The following is a 24,441-nucleotide window of genomic DNA, read 5'->3' as shown; positions in this document are numbered from 1 at the left end:
GAGAGGAGGGCTGCAGCTCTGGGGGTCATCTGGGTAAGTGAGAGGAGCGCCTAGGCAGGGGTCAAGACAAAGGCTACCTTGCCAGAGAATTACCACCACGAATACTTCGTAGGCACGCAGATTGCTCCGCTCCTCCCCAGACACACTGGATCATAATCTCCGGAGTAGGGCCAGGAATCTGCGTGCGTAACAGGTTCCCTAGGTGACCGTGACGTTCCTTGGAGCTGGAGAGCTCGGCCCTGGAGGAGAGGGACTGAGGCGGTGACTTCGGGTGGCCAGATGACAGGGCAGAGGCCGCCCCTGAAGTCGCCACCCGCGCCGCCGCTCGGCCCTCCGATTGGTCGCTGCCCGGGTTACCTTTGGCCACACTTGGCCTCGGGCCGCACTCCGCCCCGCCCCCGTCGCTCCGCCCTCCGATTGGTCGCCGCCCCGCCCGTCCCCCGGGCTCGGGCAACCGGACGGGCGCGTGCCGGAAGCCGGAAGCGCGGCGGCGGCGGCGGCGGCGGCGTTCCCCAGGCATCTGTATCCTTGCGCCATGCGAGTCCTCAGGCCGAGTCTGTCGGCTGGGCGCCTCCTCCGCCTCTGGCCGCGGCTACCCCTGCGGCCGCCGCGGCCGCCCGGACGCCGGCTGTCGAGCGGGCGGGCGGCGGCGGCCGGCGCCCTGGAGCGGGCCATGGACGAGCTGCTGCACCGTGCGGTGCCCGCGATGCCGGCCTACGGGCTGCGCGAGAAGACGCCGGCGCCGGCGGAGAACCAGTGCGCGGACTTCGTGAGCTTCTACGGCGGCCTGGCTGAGGCGGCCGAGCGCGCCGAGCTGCTGGGCCGCCTGGCGCAGGGCTTCGGCGTGGACCACGGCCAGGTGGCCGAGCAGAGCGCCGCGGTGCTCCAGCTGCTCCAGCAGCCGCGGGAGGCGGCCGTGCTCCTGCAGGCAGAGGACCGGCTGCGCTACGCGCTGGTGCCGCGCTACCGCAGCCTCTTCCACCACATCAGCAAGCTGGACGGCGGCGTGCGCTTCCTGGTGCAGCTGCGGGCCGACCTGCTCGAGGCGCAGGCCCTCAAGCTGATGGAGGGGCCGCACGTCCGGGTAAGGCCCCGCCCGGGCCGCCCCCGACCCTTGGCGGCCCTCCCCATGGCGTCCTCACCCGCCCCTCAAGCCCCAAGCGCTCCACCTTCCCCTGCCTGGCGCCGCGCACACTTCGCCCGAGTCAGAGCCCCCGAACGCTGTCCCCTTCCTTCCCACGCTTTCCCAGTCCTCGCCTCCCTCTAGGCTCACCTCGCTCCAGTCTTATAGAAACTCGGCCCTCGCTGACTTTGAAGGTGACTGTCACGCCTCGTTCCTGCTGAGCGTGCGCCATACAGTCTCTTCTTTATTCTTTTACCTGAGAGGTGTCGTCCGTGTGACACACTTGGATGCGGACCGGACCGAGCATCCGGTACCTTTCGGAAGTCCTGGATGGGGTCAGTAAAAGTTAGTCGCAGTGCCCACTGTGTAAGCCCTTGTCCTAAAAAGTCCTGTGAAACGTACAAAGGTGGCGAGAACTCCAGGTTGCCACCGTCTAGGGGCCTGGATGCCTTCTATTTTTTCTCTGCCTCCTGACTTTGACCAGGGCATTTTCACCTGCCTGAGTTCAGCCCTAAAATAGGGTTCTAAGTTGACTTCTTGAGGAAATCAGGCGTTTAGCACAGTGAGCTCAGGTTAGATGCGAATAGTTTAAGATTTAAATAATGATGACTTGAAAGGTGGCTGATAGTTGAATATAGTCCTTTTATTACTATTGATGTTAAATATGGTGGGACCACTAACTTGCTCTTTTAGTAAACCAAAAATGCTGTAAATGTTCTGGCATTCAGAACTTTAGTAGGTGCAGTTGGCTTTAAAAAGAATTGAACAGTTGAACGATTATGTCCTGATTCGTTTAAGAACTCTTAACACTGGCATAATGGTTTTTGCGTTCATTGCCTCACTCTTGGGGAGGTGATAAGCATGTCTCCTTTTACAGTAAAGGAATCAAGTCACGTGAGGTCACATGACTTGACCAGGCCCTCAAAGCAAATAAGTATGTCTCTGATCATCCACCCAAATCCAAATTTCCCAGGTTCTTTGCTCTACACTTTATATCCTCATCATGTTATGTGAGTTATGGTGTTTGTCAGAAACCTTCTTATCTTTCTTGGCTACGTAGCCCTAGACGCATAAAATTGTGTGTAGTTAGGATAGGGTTAATCTCAGGATCATAATAGTAGCTATGACTTGATAGCTCATAATAGCTGGCTAATCTACAGTGCTAAGTATTACCTAGGGCCAGTGAGCCTTCAGCTATAAGAGTCACAGGCTGAGAACCTCAGTTGTTTATTGCTCTGGCACCAAATGAGTCCTGGAATCCCAGTGTGTTGAATTGACCATGTTCCCAACTAAATCCCCATCTGAATGGCTGAGACCTTGTGTTCCACACACTGTGTGCATACCCATCTGGTTCCTCCCAAGAGAGGCTTGGGTTTAGTCTGCAATCCAAGCAGACCTTTTTTTTTTTCCTCCTTGAAGCAGAGACCAGTGCTCCTGAAAGCCTTCTGAAACTTAATTCTCATTTCATAGGAGGCTTGAGAATTAGCTAGGATGTCTGTCTACCTAATCCAAGGTAGGATGTCTTTTGGGTAGGTGACCTGTCCCAAAATGAAACTCTCCGCTCATCCATTCAACCATTCATTGGCTGTCTGTATGGTACCAGGTGTGCTCAGGCTCCAAGGTCACTTGGTCCAGAGGCTTCCCTTCTAGTATGGGAAGAGTTAGGGGCGGGCACCGTATGTGTGAGTGCCTTTCATGCACTTGCTCATTTCATTCTCAGCAAGAAGTGGTGACTGTTTTGACAGATGAGGTGATTAAAGCTTGTCGAGGCCCAGTGCGGCGCGCAGAGCACAGAGCTGGTAAGAGCGCCTCCACCCAAGCCCCGTCTCCACGACTCCGCGGTGTGTACTTCATCCTGGCACACCAACTCTCTTAGTTGACAACCTAACTAGATCGAAAATGGGCTTATTCTTTTAGATTTGCCTTTTTCTATAAAACTGAAGGGAAGGTAAGACAACCCAGTTGATGAATGGCTTTGTTTTATTTAGTTTCACTGAGTCAGGAGTTTAATATTCTCTAGTTGTGACTGTGTTTATCTTTCCAAGACTTTGTGTAAGCTTCCATCTTATCAGCAACCTCAGCACCCACCTTCTTCTGAAGCATCAGGTCAGTCTCTGCTCTTCTGTCGAAAAATCATCAAACCTCCCGTGGCCAGGAGGATGGCATTCGGTGTCTTTCCTTTGGCATTTTTGCTGCCCACCAGCCATCCTGCACGTTCCCACTCCCCCAGCATTACTCGCTCCCCTCCACGGACCCTGCTCTCCAGCCAAGCTGGCTCCTGGATGGAAAGTTCCTGAACCCGCACCCCTGCGTGATTCCTGTTAGAAAAAGAGCCACCTCCACTCGCAGCTCGTTTGCTAGGCTTTTCCAGCCGCTCCAGCTCGGGGCGGCCTCACCCAGTTCTGAGCTTCATAGATACGTAATTGTCTGTACCACTCGGTTGGATTTGATACATTAACCACAGAATCTGTTGTTTGAAATGTATTTTTCCCCCGCAACTGGATGATCAGCTCCTTGAAAACTGGGACCTTCGTCTTGCGTAGCAAAATGATGAATGAAGCATGAGATAGACTCCCGGGTGCCCTGCCATCCAGCGAAGTCGGCAGCTAACCACTCCCATTCGTCCTGAGGTCAGACGGCTCCATTCAGAGGTCTGAGCCTGGAACGGAACCTGGAGGCCAGGGAAGGTTTCCGTGCGGCCGAGAGAGAGGGAGACATCCTCCCAGACGTTGGGACCGCCCTTGTCCTGGGGGATTCCTGATGTCGCATCCGATTCTGTGAGACATAACTGGACTCGTTTCCTTACTCTTCCCCACATACAAGAGAAAACTCTTGGTTATCATGAGGTTGAGAAGACATCATCAAAGCTCAAAGCCGTGACCTTGAGACTTGGCTTGTGGGAGGGGAGCTGGGCCCAGGGAGATCCAGAGCTGCCAGCAACACCGTGTCCTCAGACGTTCAGGGTTCCCTTGCTTTTTGACCAAGGCCGTCCACACACATAAGGGAAAAACATCACCAACCGAAAGGCAGAAAGTCACGTGGATTCAAGATATTTCTCAAGCAGAGGGTGAGTGACCCTAGCCTGACCTTGGCCTCTGCGCGTGGTCTGGACGCGCCGGGTGCAGAAGCCTTTTCAGGTGGGTCCATCACACCTCTTGCGTTTCTCTACCTGGAAATCCCGCCCTTAGCCCGAGTGCCTCTAACTGTTAGTAGCTAAATCTGTTGCTCCCCTTCCCCTTTGCTCTCTGTGGCTACGTGAATGTTTTTTTATCCCTGTCATTCAAAACATTCAGTGTTGATTTTTTTTTTTAACCCATAGAAATTGTCACTGGGATCTGATATTGTAATTAATCACCAGAATCACTTAATGTGTGTGGTCCATCTTGATTCCGTTTCTGTTTTTTTTTTTTTTTTAATTTTTATTTATTTATTTATTTATGGCTGTGTTGGGTCTTCATTTCTGTGCGAGGGCTTTCTCTTGTTGCGGCAAGTGGGGGCCACTCTTCATCGCGGTGCGCGGGCCTCTCACTATCGCGGCCTCTCTTGTTGCGGAGCACAGGCTCCAGACGCGCAGGCTCAGTAATTGTGGCTCACGGGCCTAGTTGCTCCGCAGCATGTGGGATCTTCCCAGACCAGGGCTCGAACCCGTGTCCCCTGCATTGGCAGGCAGATTCTCAACCACTGCACCACCAGGGAAGCCCCCGTTTCTGTTTCATTCTGGATTTTGCAGCCAAGTTAAAGAGGTGGTTAAAAAGCTAGAGCTTTTCGCTTTTAGGAATCCAGTGTTGGAAACCACCAGCAGTTTGGCCCTAGAAGCTTCAGCGCAGGAGCCGCAGATCCCCAGGGGCCTAGGATGCCGCGGGATGCCCGGGAGGCGGGGAGTAGCAGACCTGAGCACCCCTTGCTGTGCACACGGCACCCCATCACACGGGTGTGCTTCTCCCCTGGCCCTTGCTGACCTTGGAGCTGCCAGCTAATGTCAGGTAAACGAGAGCTGCTGTGGGCTCAGGCCTGGGCATTGCCCTGGAGTGGACTCAGTCCACTGCTTCCCCTCGCAGCTTCTTGTTTGCTGAATCTCGTGAGCACAAAGGCGTCCTTAGAATAACTGGCGTGTGTGAGGCCCAGAAGGATGCTGATTGGGCATCTTATACGGAACAGTGGGTACAGCAGAAGACGCACCAGGTGGGGAAGGAAGGCCCCAGTTATGCTGGTTAGAAGCGTGATTTTAGGTGATCGTAGCCACGTCCCTTAACTGTCCTGGGCCAACCAGCTCTGCCGCTGAGGCGGCAGTGGTCAGTCTGCCCAAGGGCAGCCTGCTTCTCTTCTGAAAATACTGTGGAGCTTGGCTAAAAACACAGTTATGAATGAGGGCAGTTTGTCAACATCTTGGTCTCTGACCGAGGGCTGTGATTATTGGAAATATGGAAGAATCCCGAAGCCTGACACTTCTATTTGAGTGGAGCCCAGCATGAAGCCCGAGGCAGAAGGCCAGGCAGGGGTAGATCTCTTTTCTCGGATATTTTAAATCGGGTGAGGTTTCTTTTCTTACTCTTAATCCTTCCTGATAGGAAGTTCAGAGTCGGTATCAACTCTGTTTGCTGGGAAGATGCAAGTGCTGTGTAGAAAGTTTTTACAACCCGGCAAACGTCAAATGTCTGCTGTGGTTTTCAAGATAGCAGATCCACTGCGGAGAGGATGGACGTCGCTGCCCGTCAATTAAAAGGTCGTTAGAAGCCTAAGTGTCTTAGAGGCCAGCCTGGGACTTCTTGATTCATCCCAGGTCTCTACTGCGATGGTCCGTCCCTCTGATGCCGCTTTGTAGCACTTCTTGGATTATATTAAGTGAATTGGTCTTAATGGATTTATCCCAAGAAAGGGATTTTAGTTGTTTTCATGATTAAGGAATTTGTAGAAAAGGGACTTGTCAATGTCCTTGAATTCTCTGATCGCAGGACCCCTGCCCCCCACCCCGAGTTTTAATCTTAGGAAATAGAACAATAAATCAGTCATCCAGTGTTGGGCAGGGGTGGGTAATACCAAATCCACAAAGCAGCTTAATCACACCAGGAAAAGAAACGGTCCCTTTGCTTACAAGATCAAATGTTCTTTTTGTTAAAAATGCTCTTCTCCTCTGTTGAAGTTCCAAGTGAGTTGAGAGGCTTATTATGATGCCTGGACGTGTGGCCGTAAGTCCGGGTTTGCGTGTTCTTTCCCGAGGCGGGGAAGTGAGGGCTTTGGGCTCTGAGGTGTGAATCCAATCCAGCCATCAGTTGCTCTCCTCAGCGAGACGCCCTGTGAACTTGCGGTTGTGTGTCCAGCTCCTGAGCGGGGTACACGGTGTGTGGGCAGGCGCGTGCTTCTTGTGTGTGCAGTTTACAGGCTTCTTGTTTTTCTGCAGAGTTATTTCCAAAAGCCCTTTGGGGTTGAAGAGTTCAGTCTCTTACAGATACAGTACCCAGTGAAGCCAAGGGGACTCCCATTCTGGGAGAGGGTCTGGGCATCGTCAGATATTTGTGGGCAGCAGAAGGGAGCTGGCATTTAGGAAACGATGGGCGATTTGAACGTAGAAATGACGGTGAGAGCTGTGGGAACCTTAACGGAAGCCCGGGCGGAACATTGGAGAAGGGACCAAACTCGTGTCAGGCAGGGTCCCCACGCCACCACTGCAGCGCCCAGCCACACCACAGTTGGTTGTAAACCTCCTCTGGTGTCTTGTCCTGTTTTGAAGTTAACCTGGTGGTCCTCGTGGTTCTACTAAATTCTGCGCTTAGCCACACTAAGAGGTGAACTCATTTGTAGATGGGAACGTTGTCCCAACAGTTGTATTTTCGAGTCCTGGGTCGCTGATAAATGATTTCTGAATCACTGAGCATGACGCATACACGATTCCTCTCCCTCCTGCTGTCTGAGATCCGGTAGCCTTGCTGCCCTCGGCACCTAATTCCAGCCTGAACAGCTGCAGTCCTGTTAGCCCTGGGCGGTGGAGGTGTGTAACCTTTAACCTAGATTCCCGGATCTCGTGTCCAGTGTCCCACTTCATAGCTGTCAGTAGCCCAGAATAGAACGAAGGGACATGTAGAAGAGGCACTTCCGTCAGCCAGACCATTCCTTTCATAATTAATACTGTATGAAGGCCGAAGGTAGATTTTTCCAACTTGTTCCTATTGTGCGTGTCACGGAGATGCTATAGAGTTCCATGTACATCCTACATTCCAAGTGGAACTCGGCTGGTCAGTTCCTAACCTTTCAGTGCAGAGGTTCCCAACCTGGGGAACCTGGTTGGGAACTGAGTTTCAAAGGGGTCCATGAACCCCAGGAAACTGTGTGCAGAGTTTTATTAATGTGTTTGCATTTTTCTGGGGAGAGTGTCCCCAGTTTTTAGCACATATGCAAGAGTGTGTGGGGACCCCAGGAAGGCTGAGAACCCCTGTAGTCAGTGCAGGAAATACAGTTTTGTAAGGAGCCGTTCTGTGTTGCCTGGTGAGTCATCCCTTCTCCTCCCTTCCTGCTACTTCCTGCTCACTATTTTCCAGTTTGTCTTCTCTTTTTCATTTGTCATCAATCTGTTAAATCATCTTCCACACGGAAGACCCCACTGATGGCTTTGAGAACCAGGGGACTAAATCAGAAATGACCTCTGCCCTTACAGAGCTGAGAGGCCAGTGAAGGAGACTAGACCATGGGATATAGAGAGTTACGAGGAGTTACAGAGGTCATCTGGTCCAGCCGCCTGTCGACGTGGAAATCCTTTCTAAACCATCTCTGCCGCGTTCTTGCCCACTCTGTGCTCATCTCTTCCCGTGGGGAGGACCGCTGTCTCCCAGGAGGACCTCTGTGGGCTGCCCTCGCTACTCAGAAGCTCTTCTTTGCACGGAGTCTGACTGTGCCTTCCCCCGTTGGTCCTAGACTTACCCCCTCTCCTCGCCCCCATGGGGCCTCTTTCGTGCCCTAGGCCTTCAGTGTTGAAAGATGGGCATCGCTTCATTCTGAAACCCTTTCTGAGCCACCACCCCCATGCCTGCAGCTTACCCTCAAGTGACAAGGTTCTGAGTACTTTGACCTTTTACCAGGGATTAAAATGTGAAATGGCCCTATAACAGTTTTATAGCTTGTGTACAGTTTTACAGGTGTTATCCATCATGGTCTTTGTGATTCTTATACAGGGATTCATAAGGTCAGTTCTGTACCAGACATACTGAGATGTTTGCTGTTATTCAATAATAATATGCAGTGTATCTGTTAGTATGCAGTTCATCTATAAATAACAGAGACTCAAAACAACAGTGGTTTGAATAAGAGAAGTTTGTCTTTCATGAAGAAGTCTGGAGGTAGGCAGCCCAGGGCTGATCCTGCTCTGCATTGCCCTCAGTTGACCCAGACTTCTGTTTGTTGCTCTTCCCTGAAAGACTCATCCCCAAAGTTACCTCATGGTCCAAAATAGCTGCTCCAGCTCTAGCCATCACATCACGTTCCACCCTGCAGTGGGAAGGACAAAGAAAAAGATGGAACGACATCTCTTCCCTGCGGTGGGAAAGACAAAGAAAAAGAGCAGCCCTTTGCTGCTCCTGCCATCTTTCAAGGTTCCCAGAAGCTGCTGCAGGATACCTCTGCTTACATCTGAGAAGCCAGAACTCAGTCACATGACTACCCCTAGCAGCAGTGCAAACTTTATTCTGAACAGTCATGTGCCCAGCTAAAAAGTGAAGCTTCTGTTGATTTGGGAAAAAGGGACGCAGCCATTGAGGAACAACAGCCTTGTCTCTTGCTCTGGACATCCTCTCCGCTCTGGCTGTCACGAAGCTTACCACTGTTACATGGTCATAAGTCACCACAGACTAAACTGGGATGGTTTTGCCCCTGCATCCTCTCCTCTCCTTACTCACCTCTTGTTCTGTTCTTGCTTGAAAAGTTTCAGTGCGAATGTATCTCTGATGGTAAAGTTGACTCAAATCATTTTTGGAAGTAAAATAAATATAAGTAAGTGAAATTAGAATAATGTCATCAATTCTAAATGCATGGATTGCCCGACACACTATTATTCTACGGCCCACTCAGGGAGGAAAAAATGCTGCCGATTAAACCGTGACCCGCCATTTGAGCAAGGCGTCGTGACCACCAAGATGTTAAAATAGGAAAACACACACCTTAGAGCTGTCGAAATGTGGGGCGTGGGACCCAGTGCTCGTTTCTCTTGGGAAACAAGAAAGGATGTTTTTGGTGAACCAGAGAATGTTCCCGAGAGGGTGTTGGAGTTTCCTGCACGAGACGCCGTTCAGCATCAGCTTAACATCACGTGTGTGGCTGTGTTCATGGCGGCGAATGCATCGGCGCACGTTATTTGATTTGGGCAACTTAGTTCACATGGAGCCCAGGTGTCTTACGGGTGGAAGGAGGGAAGGAAGAAGTGGAGCTGAGCTCGGTCTGCCGTGGCCGAGAGCGGAGCCCGGTCGGGCTGCCTCAGGACAGGCCCATCCTGCCCGCTCCTCGTTTGTATCAGGTTTCGGAGTCGAATTCCCGGTGCCGGTGCCGGCAGTGATGCGGGGATGGGCTGGACGTCTTTCCCTCGGAAGGCCAGCGCTCCCCCTTCTCCATTTCAGGAAATGAACGGGGTGCTGAAAAGCATGTTCTCGGAATGGTTTTCTTCCGGGTTCCTGAACCTGGAGCGGGTCACCTGGCATTCACCGTGCGAAGTGCTGCAGAAAATCAGTGAGTAAGTATTTATGACGTTTCCACTTTTCTTGCGTTTCAGCTGAAAGCCAGTCTCCATTCCCGTGTACATTTTGTTCCAAGCCTGATAAAACCCAAACACAGGATCCACAAAGGTGGCTGTCCTAGCAGGTGATGCCGAGACCATGGAGGAGGAAAGGGCACAGGTGGAAGCTGGTCCTTCTGCCAGTGAACCCGCACTTGGGGTCTCGGTCACGTCCTCATATTTAAAGCCCTCAGGCCCACGTCTCCCCAACGACCCCATGCTCAGAGCTGCCCGGGTTCACTGGACCAAGCACTGGCATTAGTAACTCAAAAAACGTCTGTCTCAACCAGCTGTTAAAATGTCTCCCTTGGATAAAATGTCCAAATTCACAGTATAGTGCGTGATTCCCACCTTCCCCCGGACACAGTGAAATGCAGGCTGGCCGACAGTGGCATGCTGCCACGTCGCACGTTGAAACAAAACAGCGGTGGCCGAGGTCACTGGGCAAATGGAAGCAGCCAGGCGAGGCGTGTCCTCAGGCAGCACGGACTTCACGCTGCGGAGATTCAGAGGAAGCAAGAGACGTAGGATGTCCGGTGACAGGCATCTGGTCAAGTCTCTGTGTTGAAATCTGCCACATGACTGCTCCCCCAGGGCCTGGCAAATGAGTCTTAAGAGCGGGGATGAGAGCACAGTTTTGTGTGTAAAACGGTCACCAGTCGTGCCTCCTCTCAGTCAGCGCTGTTTCACGCTAAAGTGATCTTTTAATTTCCCGCAGAGTCCGCTGAAGCTGTATTTAAAGGATTGCTTTGACTTGAGTGAATAATACGGGTAGGAATCAGCCCCGCGGCTGTTTAACGTGTGAATTGTACTTTTGTCTTGCCCCTTCATAACGTTCTCGTCAGGTCTGAGGCTGTGCATCCCGTTAAAAACTGGGCGGACATGAAACGGCGCGTGGGGCCCTACAGAAGGTGTTACTTCTTCTCTCACTGCTCGACCCCGGGGGAGCCCCTGATCATTTTGCACGTGGCCCTGACCAGTGAGATCTCCAGCAGCATCCAGGTACCTGTGCGCGGTCGATTCAGGACGGGGCAGACAGCCCAGGGTGCCTTAAGTTTTCTGTTAACTTAGTTATCTCCCCTTTTTGAGAATAAATTGCTTTTTGGCCTTTGTGGATCTTTGCATTAGCTAAATACAGTCTCCAAATCTGCAGCCACAGAGTGGAGAACGGGCAGTGTGTGGGCAGTGATGGGACGGGGCAAGCTTTTGCCAGGATGTGTGGACCTTGGGTTGAGACGTGGTCCAGGCTGTTATGGAGGAGGGGGTACAGGTGCAGGGGCCCCGGGATCAACGCTTCAGCCTCTAAGTGCCTGTGGGTAGTTTCAAAAGACAGCTGATTGAGAAATTGGAAAGTCGGCTGTGCTGCGTGCCTGACATGGGCCCAGCGCTCTGCCCGGTGTGGTGGTCCCCCCCTGGAGCAAGCTGGGCTTCTCCTCGAGGCGTTGGTGAGTGTCTGAAACACTCAGTCCGCAGGCCCACGGGGGGCAGGGGCTGGGGCTGCAGAGCAGGTCCGGTGAGGGGAAGTGGGCACACCTGGGTCACTGCAGCTTCGGGGTCGGAGTGGCCTGTTAGGAGGCTGAGAGGCGATGGCAGATCTCAGGTGGGCGCTGGGCAGCGTCTCCTGGCATCGGAGGGCGGAGGGCTCGTCAGCAGGGAGACGTTCCCGCACGATGCTTGTTTGGAGGCGCCTGCACTGTCACGCACTAGAGGTTATCACGGCCTCCCTGGGGGCAGTTTGGTAATAACTATTAAAATATAAAACGTGTGTTCCTTTTGACCTGAAAATTCCACCCTCGGGAATTTATCCCAGGAGAGGCTCAGGCCTGAGAGTTTGGGCGGTTACTCACTGCAGCATGGTCTGGAGGTGGGAGTGGTAACCAAAGTGTCCACCAGGAGGGGATGGTCTAGGGAACGATGGCGTGTGCGTCTGGCCTGTCCTCACAGACCCCGCGCTCCCACGTGTGGGCTTAAGTGTGGATTTAGCTGTGTGTTTTTGACGTGGAACATCAACCTTGACTTACTATTGACTGAAGGTTCAGGTTCCAGCCTGGCCTATCTGGTGTGACCTTCTGTGTAGCATGAATTACGTCGACTGAGCGTTTGCTCTGCCTCGTCTGCCCGCGGAGCGCCCTGCTGTGTGACTGCCCACAGCGCCTTGTGACTCAGGCTTATTTTTAGACATGAGGACTCTGAGGCTAGGAGGGGACTGCAGAGATCTGCCCAGGATGATGGAAGAAGTGGGGACGGTGGGGGACCGGGGTCCCAGCCCTGAGGGCAGGTGCCTTCCGTGTGAGGAGACTCGCGCATCCGGACAGACACATGAGAGACTGCGTGTCTCCGTGGTTTTGTATGCACGCGTATTTATGTGTGTGCCTGCCTGGGGACAGTGAGACCGACCTGGAAAGGCGCTCCCCAAAACGTTAACAGTAGGACTGGGTGTTGAGTTCTGGAGTGATTTGTGATTTCTTCTTCATGCGTTTATTTCTTGCCTCTTTGACATTGTGCGTATCTCGTTCATATAATCAAAGAAAGGTTCGTTTGTTTGGGGTTTTTTTTTTTTTTTTTTAAACTTGAAAAAAAAGATTTGCTGGAGACTTTTGAGTCCAGAACCACAAGATAACCTACAGACTTCTTGAAAAACAAAGGAGGCGATTTAACAAGATGAGGACGAGGAATGATGGGAGGAGAGCTCCTCCATCAGCTGCGGGTGCAGGAGAGGCTGGTGGGGCCCCGGATGTCACGGCCTCTGTGTCACCATCCGCCCCACTTTCCTTATGGTGACGGTTCATGGCTTCCCAGGAGTCACAGAAAAGACCCTCCAAGCGTCTGAAGGGGATGAGAGCTGAGGATGTTTTCCCCAGGGGGCTACGCGCAGACCCACGCACCCCGTTGGCAATTTAAGAAAGTCTGTGGGCTCCAGACCTCAGCCTGGACTCTGGGCCAGACTCCCCTACTTCAGGCATCCAGGGTAGCTGGTAGGAGTTTAGAGCAGCGTAAGCGTGTCCTTCAGAAGCAGGCTGGCGGGCCTGTGTCCAAGCCAACTGCAAGGTCTCCACCACTATTGTCCAGTGGCCCTCAGAGTATTAAAGCTTAGAACGCCTCGCACTCACATCTCAGAGCCGATCAAGTCGGACTTGGCTAAGGGACTTCCCAGTACGAGTCATGATTCTTAGATCGCTTCTCGTACGTGTCTGTGCGGGCGTGTGGTTTCACTGTGGAAATATAAGGACGTGGCAGAAAACCAAAAAGGTACATAGGAAAAGCATAAAAAGGTACATCTCCTGAAAGAAAACTTACGTAGGACTGCGTCCGCCTTACTGGGAAATGTAAACAACTAGGGTTCAGAGGGGCGGAGGGAGGCCTGCAGGACGCAGCGGGCAGCCTGCGCACAGGAGCCGCAGGGAGTGGGGCTCTTGGCCTTGGCAGAGGGCTGGCGTGCTGTCTGTGGGTGTCGAAGGGCAGCAGATTGCACAGAGAGAGAGACCTCCCCTGAGAGAGACCTGGGGGACATCAGTTGTGATTCAGCGAAGCTTGTGGGAGAATTTCAAAGTGATAGAAATGATACAACATTGAGCAAACAGCCAGGGAAGTTGTGAGACTACCGCCGCCTCCAGAGAGGTCTCAGAACGGGGTGCTTGCCTCTAGAGGCTGGTCCTTGGTCGAGGGACCCCCAGGAGCGGTGAGGGCAGGGTGGGTGCATCCGCGGCTTCCCATCCGTGTCCTTTGTGTTTTCCAGACCATCATAGTGAAGGAGGGTCCCACGTCGGAGACAGAGGAGCGGGACAAGATCACCACCGCCATCTTATACTCGCTGAGCCTGACCCAGCAGGGGCTGCAGGGCGTGGAGCTGGGCACCTTCCTCATCAAGCGGGTGGTGAAGGAGCTGCAGGTGAGCGAGGCTCGACCCTGATCCTGCCGCACCGCTGTCCGTGTCCCCGCCTTGGGGTGGCCGAGCAGTTCTGCCCTCATCTCTGGGGACAGGGTGAAGCTTTGGGCCGGAGCGAGCAGAAGGGGTGGAAAAGTGCCAGGTGCCCCTTGGCACTTGCTAGGAGCCCCGAGACTCGTCAGGGGGTGGAAGCAGTGCTGAGGGAAAGGCCCTCAAAGCTAGCTTCTCACGGGCCACACATCCAGATGCGTCCTGGGGGCGGCAGCGGCTTCTGCAGGGGACCCCGCCCCCTGGCTGGCGGGGCGGCTCCTGATGGGCACGCGCTGTCCCGGCACAGTCGCCAGCAGGGACCCCCTCGCTCCCACTGTCCAGTCCTGGCCGTGCCAACCTCCCTACCCACCCTCGCCCACTCGCGGCCCGGGAGGGAGCGTCGAGGTTCGACCAGGCAGCTGGAGGGTAAATGCACTGGCACTTGGTTTTTTTTATAATTGCCTTTTCTTGGTTGCCCTGGGAAACACACAGAAATGTTCAGGTCCACTCTGGGTTTGGGCTTTTTAAAGCTATCTCATGAGGGGCTGGAGTGAACTCTAATGTGTAGAATCCAATTTTTAGGTAAAATAATTAGGTCATGACTAATGGGCTCTGAGAGCAGCGCTCTCTGCTTCTGGTGGTTTCAGCACAGACAGCTGCTGCAGAAGCTCTTCCTCAGAGAATGACAGATAGGATGGAATTTAAATATTTGCGTGCTTCGTGTTAAATTCATAGTTTTAAGTCTGAGAACTTGGGATTCAGTTGGGTATCAGCTTCGTTAGAATCACTCCCTGCCACTTTTTCCCCAGAGGCGATAAGAAGCACATCTGATTACCCTGAGTTTCTTCTTATTTCCTGCTTCTTTGCTGAAGGTGCTAATGAATGGGGCGAGGGCGGGTGGGTAGCAGGGCTGGTATGAGGGTCAGAAAGGCAGTTAAAGGAGGAGCAGAATCCGGGGTCTGGGTGATACAGCAGAGTCTGTTTCGGAATCAGGCAGCCCAGGAGCCATCCTGCCGCTGACCTCTTCCACGACTGGGCTGGGAGCCGGAAAGTCACCCGAGAAATCTGGAGGGAAGGGCAGCCCTTCCTACACAGAGGTGTTCGTGGAGGTTTATGAAAGAGGCACCTTAAATGCCCAGTGAAAAGAACAGGGTTAGGAAAGGCATGGGATCGTCTTATCTTTTAATATTATTCTGTCGATACAAGTTACGGTTCTGAATTTTGAGTGACAATGAGAAAGCGCTCATGATATAAATCTACAAAGCAGGATGTAAAATAACTGTCTCGCCCTTGCAAAAATTGCCTAGAGAAGGACCAGGAGTTACACTCTGTCAAACCTGGAGAGTATGGTGGTTTCTTTTCTTCCGTCCTAAATTAAAAAAAAATTTTTCTGTAGTGAGCATATATTACATTTTTAACTGGAAAATACTGGGTTCTTTGAAGTGATCATTGAGATCTCTCTGTAATTTGAACAAGAATGATTGAACTGTGTTATCTGATGTGGAGACATAACCGTTGCCTCCCCTTCTATCCCATCCTCTGCACCCACTGTGCTATAGTTGGGCGATCAGTTATTCATTCAACAAACAGCAAACAGTCACTGGGTACTTGTGTGCCAAGCACCAAACCAGGTTCTGTGGCGGCAGCAGAGTCCGTGGGAGGGGCCTGGTGGGCTAGAAAGACAAGACCTGTAGTCAGAAGACGGCACCCCACATCGTAGCAGCCCACCCCTCCGATTTCAGGCAGGTCCCCCAACTTGCCGGCGTGGATAGTGGTGCAGATGGAGACCCCACAGTAAAGGCTTGTCCTGGGGACTCAGGATGCCTCCAGGACCTGACACACATCAGATCCTTAATAACTGTTCCTTGAAAGAAGAAGATTCATGCGCATCAAATATCACTTTGTAAACCCCACAGCAGCACACGGAGGTTAATGATACATAAGCGAGAAAGGAGGTGTTTGTGAATCCGTGACTCACCTGCTGAATTGTGTGTGTGTGTTTTCTCCACCTTCCTTTCCCCACCCCAACCGTGCCCTGCAGAAGGAGTTTCCTCACCTGGGGACGTTTGCAAGTCTGTCCCCTATCCCCGGGTTCACCAAGTGGCTTCTGGGGCTGCTGAAGTCAAAAGCAAAGGATCACGGGAGGAACGAACTGTTGACAGATTCCGAGTGTAAAGAAATCTCCGAGATCACGGGCGGTCCCGTGAATGAGACCCTCAAGACCTTTCTCAGCAGCAGCGAGTGGGTCCAGTCTGAGCAGCTGGTCCGGGCGCTCCAGGCCCCCCTGATGCGGCTCTGCGCCTGGTACCTGTACGGGGAGAAGCACCGGGGCTACGCCCTGAACCCCGTGGCCAACTTCCACTTGCAGAACGGGGCCGTGATGTGGCGTATCAACTGGATGGCCGACGTCAGCCTCAAGGGCGTCACGGGCTCGTGTGGCCTCATGGTCAATTACCGCTACTTCCTGGAGGACACGGCCACCAACAGGGCCACCTACCTCAGCTCCAAGAGCATCAAAGCTTCCGAGCAGGTCCTCAGCCTGGTGGCCCAGTTTCAGAAGAACAGCAAACTCTAAGTCACCTTTGCTGAAGCCAACGTCCCCGGCTTGGAAAAGGATAATTTTCCGGAGGGGTCGGGGATGGGATTATGTACCCAAAGGAGCTTCTAGAGTGAACCAGAGTTTTGAACTGTGCTCTCTGGCCTGTGGCGGGGTCACACCGGCAGGGCGGGCCCGGGCTTTGCATGCGGGAAGATGCGTTACCGCTGTGAGGTAGTGGTGGGTACAGGTGGACGTGGGCTGGATGGGGATGCTGTGCTCTCTCCAGAAGATTCCATCGTGGCCTTCGGCCTGGCTCCCTGCCCTGGGATGGTCTTCAGAAACCATGGAGCCTCTGCCGGCTCTCATCCCAAGGTGGATGGGTCAGCCGCTCCGGGACCCGGGCAGGTGGCCCAGGTGAGAACAGATATTCCTTTCAGCGTAGAGCATGGTTCAGCCATGATTGTTTTAGCCATTTCTCTCTGCTGATTGCAAAGGGGTAGAGAGCTGTGCTACACTTCACTAGTTAAATTCTGGAGATCGTGAACGTATGAAAAGGTTTGTGACTTTGCACAAACTGCACTAAGCTAAATTATTGGACACGAGAGCTCTTGTCGCCTGGGGCTTAAATTGTATTATAGACTTGACAGTTACAGCGATTCAAGTTCGTGATGAATTTCGTAGCAAAGAACAAGTTTGTCCTGTGAAGCATTAAACACGTGGTTATTCACGATCACATAGTGGTCGTCTCTGAGGTCCGAGACCTCGTTAGCCGTGCCCTTGGTCCCCAGCCAGCCCGTTGGCAGGTTTGATGCTCTGTAAAGCGGGCCTGGAGCGTGTGGCCTGAGGACAGAGGTGATGGCAGAGGCGCTGCTGATTGTGGGCGAGGAGGGGGTGTGATGTTGAGTCAGGCAGCAGGTCCCCACCTTCCTTGCCTTTCACCTTCCAGACCCGTCCCTGGACCACCCCTATCGTCTTCTTTCTGTCACTTGTTGCCTGGTAACAGACAACGTGACCGCGGTCACTGCTAGAAATTGTGCCTTTTCTGTATCCTGGTGGAAGCAGCCCCCTCTTTCTCGGTTTTGCTTTGAGCTGATGGTGAAGGCCCCTGGGCTCTGCAGGCCTGAAGTCGCCGCCCTCCAGGAGCTTGGAAAAAGTTAAGGCACCAACTGCTTCCGTGTGGCAGGCGGCCCCTGAGACCGCAGCCCCTGATTCCCACACTGCACGCCTTATCTCTGTTCAGCCTCTTATATGAGAATCTTCAAACAAAATACACGGAAGTGGAGAAAATAGTGTAATGACCCTAGGTACATACCACCCAGCTTCCACAACCGTCAGTAATTTTCCATTTTTATCAAACCTTATTTCTTATAATGTGTTGCATTTAGGTGTTCTGTGAAGACTGGATGATGGGTGGATGGATGGGTGGCTATGGACGGTGCCGTGCTCTGAATGTTTATGTCCCACCAAAACTTGCATGTTGAAATCCTAACCCCCAGAGGTGATGGCATTAGGAGGTGGGGCCTCTGGGAGGTGATTAGGTCGTGAGGGTGGACCCCTCCTGAATGGCATTAGTGTCCTTATAACTCACGACCTCACGAAGCTCCCTAGGAGAATTCTGCAGCTGAAAGAGGGCCCTCACCCAACCGTGCTGCCCCCCAATCTCAGATTTCCAGCCTCCAGAATTGTCAGCAGCCAGTTTCTGCTGCTTTAAGCCACCCAGTCTGTGGTATTTTGTTACAGCAGCCGGAGCGGACTGAGCTGATGGATGTAGCTGGCTGCATAAGGGCTCCGTGCCTCAGTCCACATCTCTGAAGGGAAAGCTTGTGACGCTTCCATTGCAGTGCACTGGGCTGAAATCCCCCTCACTTCATGTGTGTTACAGGGAACCCCCTTCACTTCCCACACTTACCCTACAAGCCCTAGAAGGGCAGAAGATGGCTGAAACAGCCCAGCCGCCCACTTCCTCTGAGGGATGGTCAGACTGCCCAGTTGTGCGTATGTTGTCCTTCTGGCAATGGCAGCCAGGCAGGAGTCAGAATCAGCAGCTGGGTTTGGAGGCAACAGAAGTTTACTCACGGACCCTCCTCACGTTGCGAATGTACATCCTACGGAAGGGTACAGCCCACTCCCCGGGGGCATTATCGCAAGGGGGATGCAGTAACACGAGCATGGACGGTGTCTCCCAGACCTGTTTTCCCTCCCACTTGCTCTCAAGCCATCACTCTGACCACCGGATCTTCCTCTGTAAAGTGCCTGGCAGTATGGTGGGCTCACAGTAAGAGCTCAGTAGATTGTCATTAGTAGTCAGTTTCCACAGCGCCCTGGGTTCAAGGCTGCAGCCCCCTCCGCCCCTCCCCAGCACAGAGCCTGCTCCCCCCAGCGTTCCCAGCCCGCACCCTACAGACCCCACCCGTGGGGTGGCTGTTCTCCCCTCCTTTCCTGTGCACGGGTCTCCTCCTCTCTCATTGCTTTGGGGTCTGTGGTTCAGACAGACCCCAGATCTCTCCAGCCTGTTGTCCAGCAGTCTTGGGCTGTTCTGGAATTCAGATTAATTCCATTTCCAGGGCTGCAAGTGGCCTTGGGGCTGACTTGCTCTGACTTGTTCGTGGGCGGTTTTGTTCTGAAAGGCAGTAGATGCCATAATGGTTGACGCCACCAGCTTTGGCTCCAGCCAGTGTCGGGTTCAAATCCCGACCCCACCACTTCCCAGCTGGGTGGCCTGGAGCAAACCACCTACCCTCATCTTGCCCGTTTTCCCATCTTTAAATGGGGGTAACCACAGCGCCTACCTCAGGGGCTGCTGAGAGGCTCCAAGGAGATGACGTGCATAAAGCTTTGAAAAGGCACCAGCTGTTGTCTTTATTACAGATGTTTATACATCTGGACTCTGGGACCACCGTCACACTCACCTGGGTGTAGGTTCCGGAATCCATCGTCCCCCTCTTTGGAAATTAGAGTTGTGATGGTTTTCTGGCTTCTGTTCTATCAGGTGACTAAGTGCACTAATTCATTCCCAGGAACTTCTGTGCACTGAGGCGTCCTCACCGCCCCTGGCAGCTAAGCAGCACCTCACTTTCAGACGAGGATCCCCAGGTTCAGTGGCTTGGCCCAAGCTCTGAGCTCTCCCAGCTGCTACCTTGTCCAGCAAGCCCTGAGCCGGCTCTCCCATGCTGGCTTGAGTCACTCTGATGCCTGCCCCCCCATTATTCCTCTGCACCACCCACCCCATCTTCCATCTCAGAGGGCTGGACCTTCTCTGCCCTCTAGATCTAGGGCAGCTGAGGGTTGCACAGCTCTGCCCTCTGTCAGTCATCTGGGGGCATAACACTTCTGAAAGAGGGCCGTGTTCTGTTTGTGGCTTTATATTCGTTGGAATATAAAGTCCATTTTGATCTCTTCTTGGATAGAAACAAAAGCTACTCCGTGATTCCTATTCACCACAGAAAGCTGCTGCATTATTTTCAGTTTAGCAAAATCGGTAGAGTGACCCCAGGTCTCTTTCTCGTCTTTGTTTTTTTTTTCTTTTTTTTCTTCTTTTCTGATTGCATTTGCATTTCTCGACTAGCTAATTTTTTTTAACATCTTTATTGGAGTATAATTGCTTTACACTGGTGTGTTAGCTTCTGCTGTATAACAGTGAATCAGCTATACATGTACATATATCCCCATATCTCCTCCCTCTTGCGTCTCCCTCCCACCACCCCATCCCACCCGTCTAGGTGGTCACAAAGCAGGGAGCTGATCTCCCTGTGCTATGCGGCTGCTTCCCACTAGCTATCTATTTTACATTTGGTAGTGTATATATGTCCATGCCACTCTCTCACTTCGTCCCAGTTTACCCTTCCCCCTCCCCATGTCCTCAAGTCCATTCTCTACATCTGCATCTTTATTCCTGTCCTGCCCCTAGGTTCTTCAGGACCGTTTTTTTTTTTTAGATTCCATATATATGTGTTAGCATATGGTATTTGTTTTTCTCTTTCTGACTTCTCGACTAGCTAATGCTTAGTCATCGAGGAAAGGAGGAAGAAGCAGCGTTTATCTCTGCTCTGGGCCGGGTGTTCTCCGCACCTCCCAACCCCGAAGCCTGAGGGAGTGATTGTCATTTACAGATGAGGAAACTGAGGCTCCCGGAAGGCTGAGCAGCTGCTGAGGCTGGAGCTGGGGCCCGAGCCCAGGCCTGCCCAGCGTTGTGCACGCCGCCCTGCCTTCCAACCTCACAGGGCAAGCAGAGCCCCAGGGCAGGAGGCAGCGCCCCAGGGCAGGAGCCAGCGCCGTGGCAGGAGTGAGGGGGATGGAGTCGGGAGGGCAGCCGGGGGGCAAGACGGCCAGGGATGGAGATGTTGTGACACTAAAACTCGAGCAAGGGGGAGGCTGCTGGCAAGGTTTAAATCCAGTGTCTTCTCTAAAATCTGAGCAGTCGGTATTTGCCAGTGGTTCAGGGACGGACGCCCAGCTCCAGCCAGTTCAGGGCGGAGAACCTCAGCTCAGAAAATCCACCGGAGGAGGGCAGAGCCGCTGAGTGCACGTGGGCGGAGACAGCAGGGCCCCGTGAGCCGCGGGAGAGCAGAGCAGGCCTGCCGCCTGCCCAAGGCCCCCGCATCTTCTCCGCTGCCCTCTCCGCTCGCTCTCTTCCAAGGCCTCGCCACTTTCTGGAGACCCGCTTCAGCCCAGGGGTCTGCCCACAGCCCCACCGCTGTAGAGACCATCTCTCTGGGTCGCCCCGCCGCTAGTTACCCGGCCTCAGCCGTGGGCAGGGCGGAGAGATGATCGGCCCAGTCTGGAGACTGGAGACGGGCCCCGCGAGGGGTCCAGCTGGAAGGCGACTCTGTCTCTGGACCAGTCGAGTGGAGCGGTTGGCGTCCACTGTTCCCATGGCGATGGGAGGTGACAAGTGTCGGGGGGACGGTTCCTAGGAGGAGGGGGGCGGGGGCGGGCCGTAGCCCACCTACCACAGAGCCTGGTGTGTATGGGTGACAAAGGCTGGAACCCCCCCCAGGCTTGTCCGTTTCAAGTACGTTGCTGTGAATCTTCCCGCCATACCTGGCTCGTAGCAGGGGCTCAGTACGCATTTTCCATCCACTGGAGAAACGCAGCCCTCCTTCCTGCGCACTAGACAGCGCATCCTGAGCAAAATTTAGCCCCTCCTTGATAACTCTGGCAGGGAGGGAGGGAGACCAGAGAGCTGCCTTAGATATTCCAAACGCTGTTTTCCTGGGGGAGAGGTGAGGCTCTTTTCACGCTGCTCCAGAGGGGACTGCCACGGGCACTTGCTCCATCCCCTCACCAGGCTCTGGGGTCCACCTCTCACCAGCTCTGCGACACTCCCAGCCACCCCGAGGGGGTATACCCAGCAGGTGCCCTCTGGGCAGCAGTCAGGGCTGGGGAACGTGCCCTTCCCCATCACTATCGGCGCCCTGGGAGGCCGCACTCCTGGCCGTCCTGCTGCCTCCTCCCCCCAACCTCAAGTCTTGGCAGATGGTCCCTCAAGGCCTGATCGCAGGAGTCCCTTCTTTCCCCTAGAGAATCTCATCTCCATCCACGTCTTCACTTGCCACCTGCCCACCTGATGACAAGAGTGACCGTCGTCCTTGCTTGCCTGGGTCAACCCGCGTCCGAGGTGCCCCTATCCTGGCATAATCGTTACGAGAGCGTCCCTTCCCTCTCGGAAGTGTCCCAGTTTGGACTGCCAGTTCTATGGTCTGCCCCCCGAGGACGCGCACGTGGGTATCGACAACGCAACGCAGCCACCTGCAGAGGGCCCCCTGGCTTTGACAGCGACCATTGCTCCGGGCGCCCCGCATCACGGCCCCTCACGGGCAGGGTCTTTCTGGCCAGGCTTGGCCCCCTGCCCCGGCTCTCCCCACAGAGTCCTGCCCCCTGGGGCTGCTGTGTGGGAATAGGACACAATCCCCCCCACCCACCCCAGGAACCCACAAGACCTCACTTCCTCCAAATCCAGTTCCTGCCCAGGAAGCACAATCCCAGCTGCCTTGATGGAGGGCTGTTGGGTGCAGGCATGTTCTGGGTGATGACTTGCACTCAGTCTGAAGACCCTGAGGGGGCCTGTTACAGGAGCGCCATTGTCCCCACTGACAGCTGAAGACACTGAGGCCCAGAGGGACGGGCCTGGGAGCTGCTCTTACAGCCCTGCTGTGTGACCTGAGACGTACAGGGCAAGTTCCCTTTAAACACAAAAAAGGGAAGTTAAAAGACATGCTTCTCTCCGCAATCCCACTTCCACCTCTCTCGAGCTACACAGTGTCCCCAGGTCCCCCACCTGGCAGTGAAGGCAGGTCTGCAGGGAATGCTGGTGTCAGCGCCCAGTCCTGGGGCTGTGAGGGGGGATTTGAGGGGAGATGTAGGTCTGGAACCCAGCATGGTGTCTGCGGCACGCAGGCTCTTAGGTGTGGTGGCTCCGTGGGTGGTGACCTGCCGTGGCTGGAGAGGCGAGGAGGCCACAAATCCCCTTTTGCCACTGTCAGCAGGGTCAGAAACCTGCCTGATGCTAAAAACGGTTCTGAGCCTGGATCCCTATCAGCAGGCATCGCGGGTGCTGTGCACACTATTGGCCACAAGATGGCGGTGTTGCCTCTTCCTTTCCTGAACTTGGGGACTTTTTTAAATATATATATAAATTTATTTATTGACTTATTTTTGGCTGCGTTGGGTCTTCGTTGCTCCGCGCGGGCTTTCTCTAGTTGTGGCGAGCTGGGGCTGCTCTTTGTTGCGGTGCGCGGACTTCTCACTGCGGTGGCTTCTCTTGTTGCGGAGCACAGGCTCTAGGTGCGTGGGCTTCAGTAGTTGTGGCACATGGGCTCAGTAGTTGTGGCTCGCAGGCTCAGTAGTTGTGGCATATGGGCTCTAGAGCGCAAGCTCAGTAGTTGTGGCGCACGGGCTTAGTTGCTCCGTGGCATGTGGGATCTTCCCGTACCAGGGCTCGAACCTGTGTCCCCTGCATTGGCAGGCAGATTTTTAACCACTGCGCCACCAGGGAAGCCTGAACTTGGGGACTTTAATCACAACTTAGCAAGTAACAAACCCACCCGCCACCCCAGCCCCCGGGCGGGTGTGAAACCTGCACCCAGATCCCGCACAGCAGGCTTCCCATCCTCTCACAGGAGCTAACAGCGCTCAGAACCGCTGCAGCGACCTGAGCTGTCCAAGCCTGCTGCTCTGCTGGCTTTTGCCAAGTTTCCCCGCAGGCTCTTGGGGGCCCCCCAGCCGGAGCTGCTGGTCGTCTCCAGTGGAGCAGGAGTGGGCGTGTTCACAGATGTCCCAGGGCACCCCCTCCCCAGGCCCTCGGATGGGTCACCGTGCAGGCTGACTCAAGACATGGCTTTCTGGTTCAGGCACGGAGCCCAGATCACAAATCCCTCCCGCTCAATGTAGAGGCTGTGGCCTCAAACTTCAGACGTTTGGTAACCACCAGGGCGATTTTTATATCACTGCCATAAAGAAACATTCAGTGTTTCCTGTCAATAAATAGAAGTTAAGAGTAAAAATATACATCACAAACAAAGCAGTATTACAACATTCTAGATAAATTTGGTTGCCTTCTGAGATGCACGTTAGGGAGTGGGAAAGATGGACAAAGCACCAAACAGACTTACAGATGTTCCCCTTGAGGATCCAGAAAGTCCTCAGAAGACTTTTGGAAGAATGAGAATCGGAAAAAGATTCAATGAGGTGCTGGCTTTGTCCAAGAGCCTCCAGATTCGCTCACACCTCACACTTCGGGAAACTTCTGAAGGACCCTGTCTCTGGACACACACAGTGAGCTTTTCCCTTGGGCTTATCGACGGCAGTTGCTGCAGATGTGCTCTCGAGGGGCCAGCGGTCAGTACGAGGGCCGGAAGGAAAGCCACGTGCAGGCAGAACTCAGAACCCGGCGTTTCAGCCTGAGATGCTGCCCTCGGGGGCCAGGAGATGGGCAGCTCCCCAGCCCCACGTGGCCAGCGGTTGGCGCCCTGATGCTGGGGGACTGTCCAGGCTCTGTGGGCCTTCCGGAGCTCTGCAAACGCTGTATTAAGCTTTCGCTTAAAAATCTGCACACGGGCCTGCACGTCACCTCCCTGCACGGATGCTGGTGTTGGCGGCCATTCTGCGGCTGT

At 53.9% G+C, this 24,441-nt stretch overlaps 2 protein-coding genes and 1 long non-coding RNA gene across 3 annotated transcripts in view; all 3 read left to right on the top strand.

Annotated features, from left to right (window-relative positions):
• Positions 1 to 500: 500 nt before the first annotated feature.
• Positions 501 to 17,060, top strand: MLYCD (malonyl-CoA decarboxylase). Its single transcript, XM_007182632.3, has 5 exons — positions 501 to 1,084; positions 9,721 to 9,833; positions 10,721 to 10,877; positions 13,612 to 13,764; positions 15,833 to 17,060. Exons 1-5 carry the CDS (start codon positions 536 to 538, stop codon positions 16,364 to 16,366), a joined length of 1,506 nt encoding a protein of 501 aa, XP_007182694.3. The 5' UTR covers positions 501 to 535; the 3' UTR covers positions 16,367 to 17,060.
• LOC103012038 (uncharacterized) lies at positions 1,095 to 9,110 on the top strand. The gene is made up of 2 exons (XR_451020.2): positions 1,095 to 4,260; positions 7,773 to 9,110. It is a non-coding gene; the product is annotated as an uncharacterized LOC103012038 (long non-coding RNA).
• Positions 13,646 to 24,441, top strand: part of OSGIN1 (oxidative stress induced growth inhibitor 1) — a 54,057-nt gene continuing 43,261 nt past the window's right edge. The window contains exon 1 of the mRNA XM_007182581.2: positions 13,646 to 13,764. The gene's annotated coding sequence lies outside the window, so the exon portion shown is untranslated. The remainder of the gene's footprint in view (positions 13,765 to 24,441) is intronic.

This window comes from Balaenoptera acutorostrata, chromosome 19 (genome assembly GCF_949987535.1).
Source record: "Balaenoptera acutorostrata chromosome 19, mBalAcu1.1, whole genome shotgun sequence".
NCBI classification, from domain to species: domain Eukaryota; kingdom Metazoa; phylum Chordata; class Mammalia; order Artiodactyla; family Balaenopteridae; genus Balaenoptera; species Balaenoptera acutorostrata.
The sequence above is the reverse complement of the archived record's forward strand: the minus strand, read 5'-3'. Positions and strand labels throughout refer to the sequence as shown.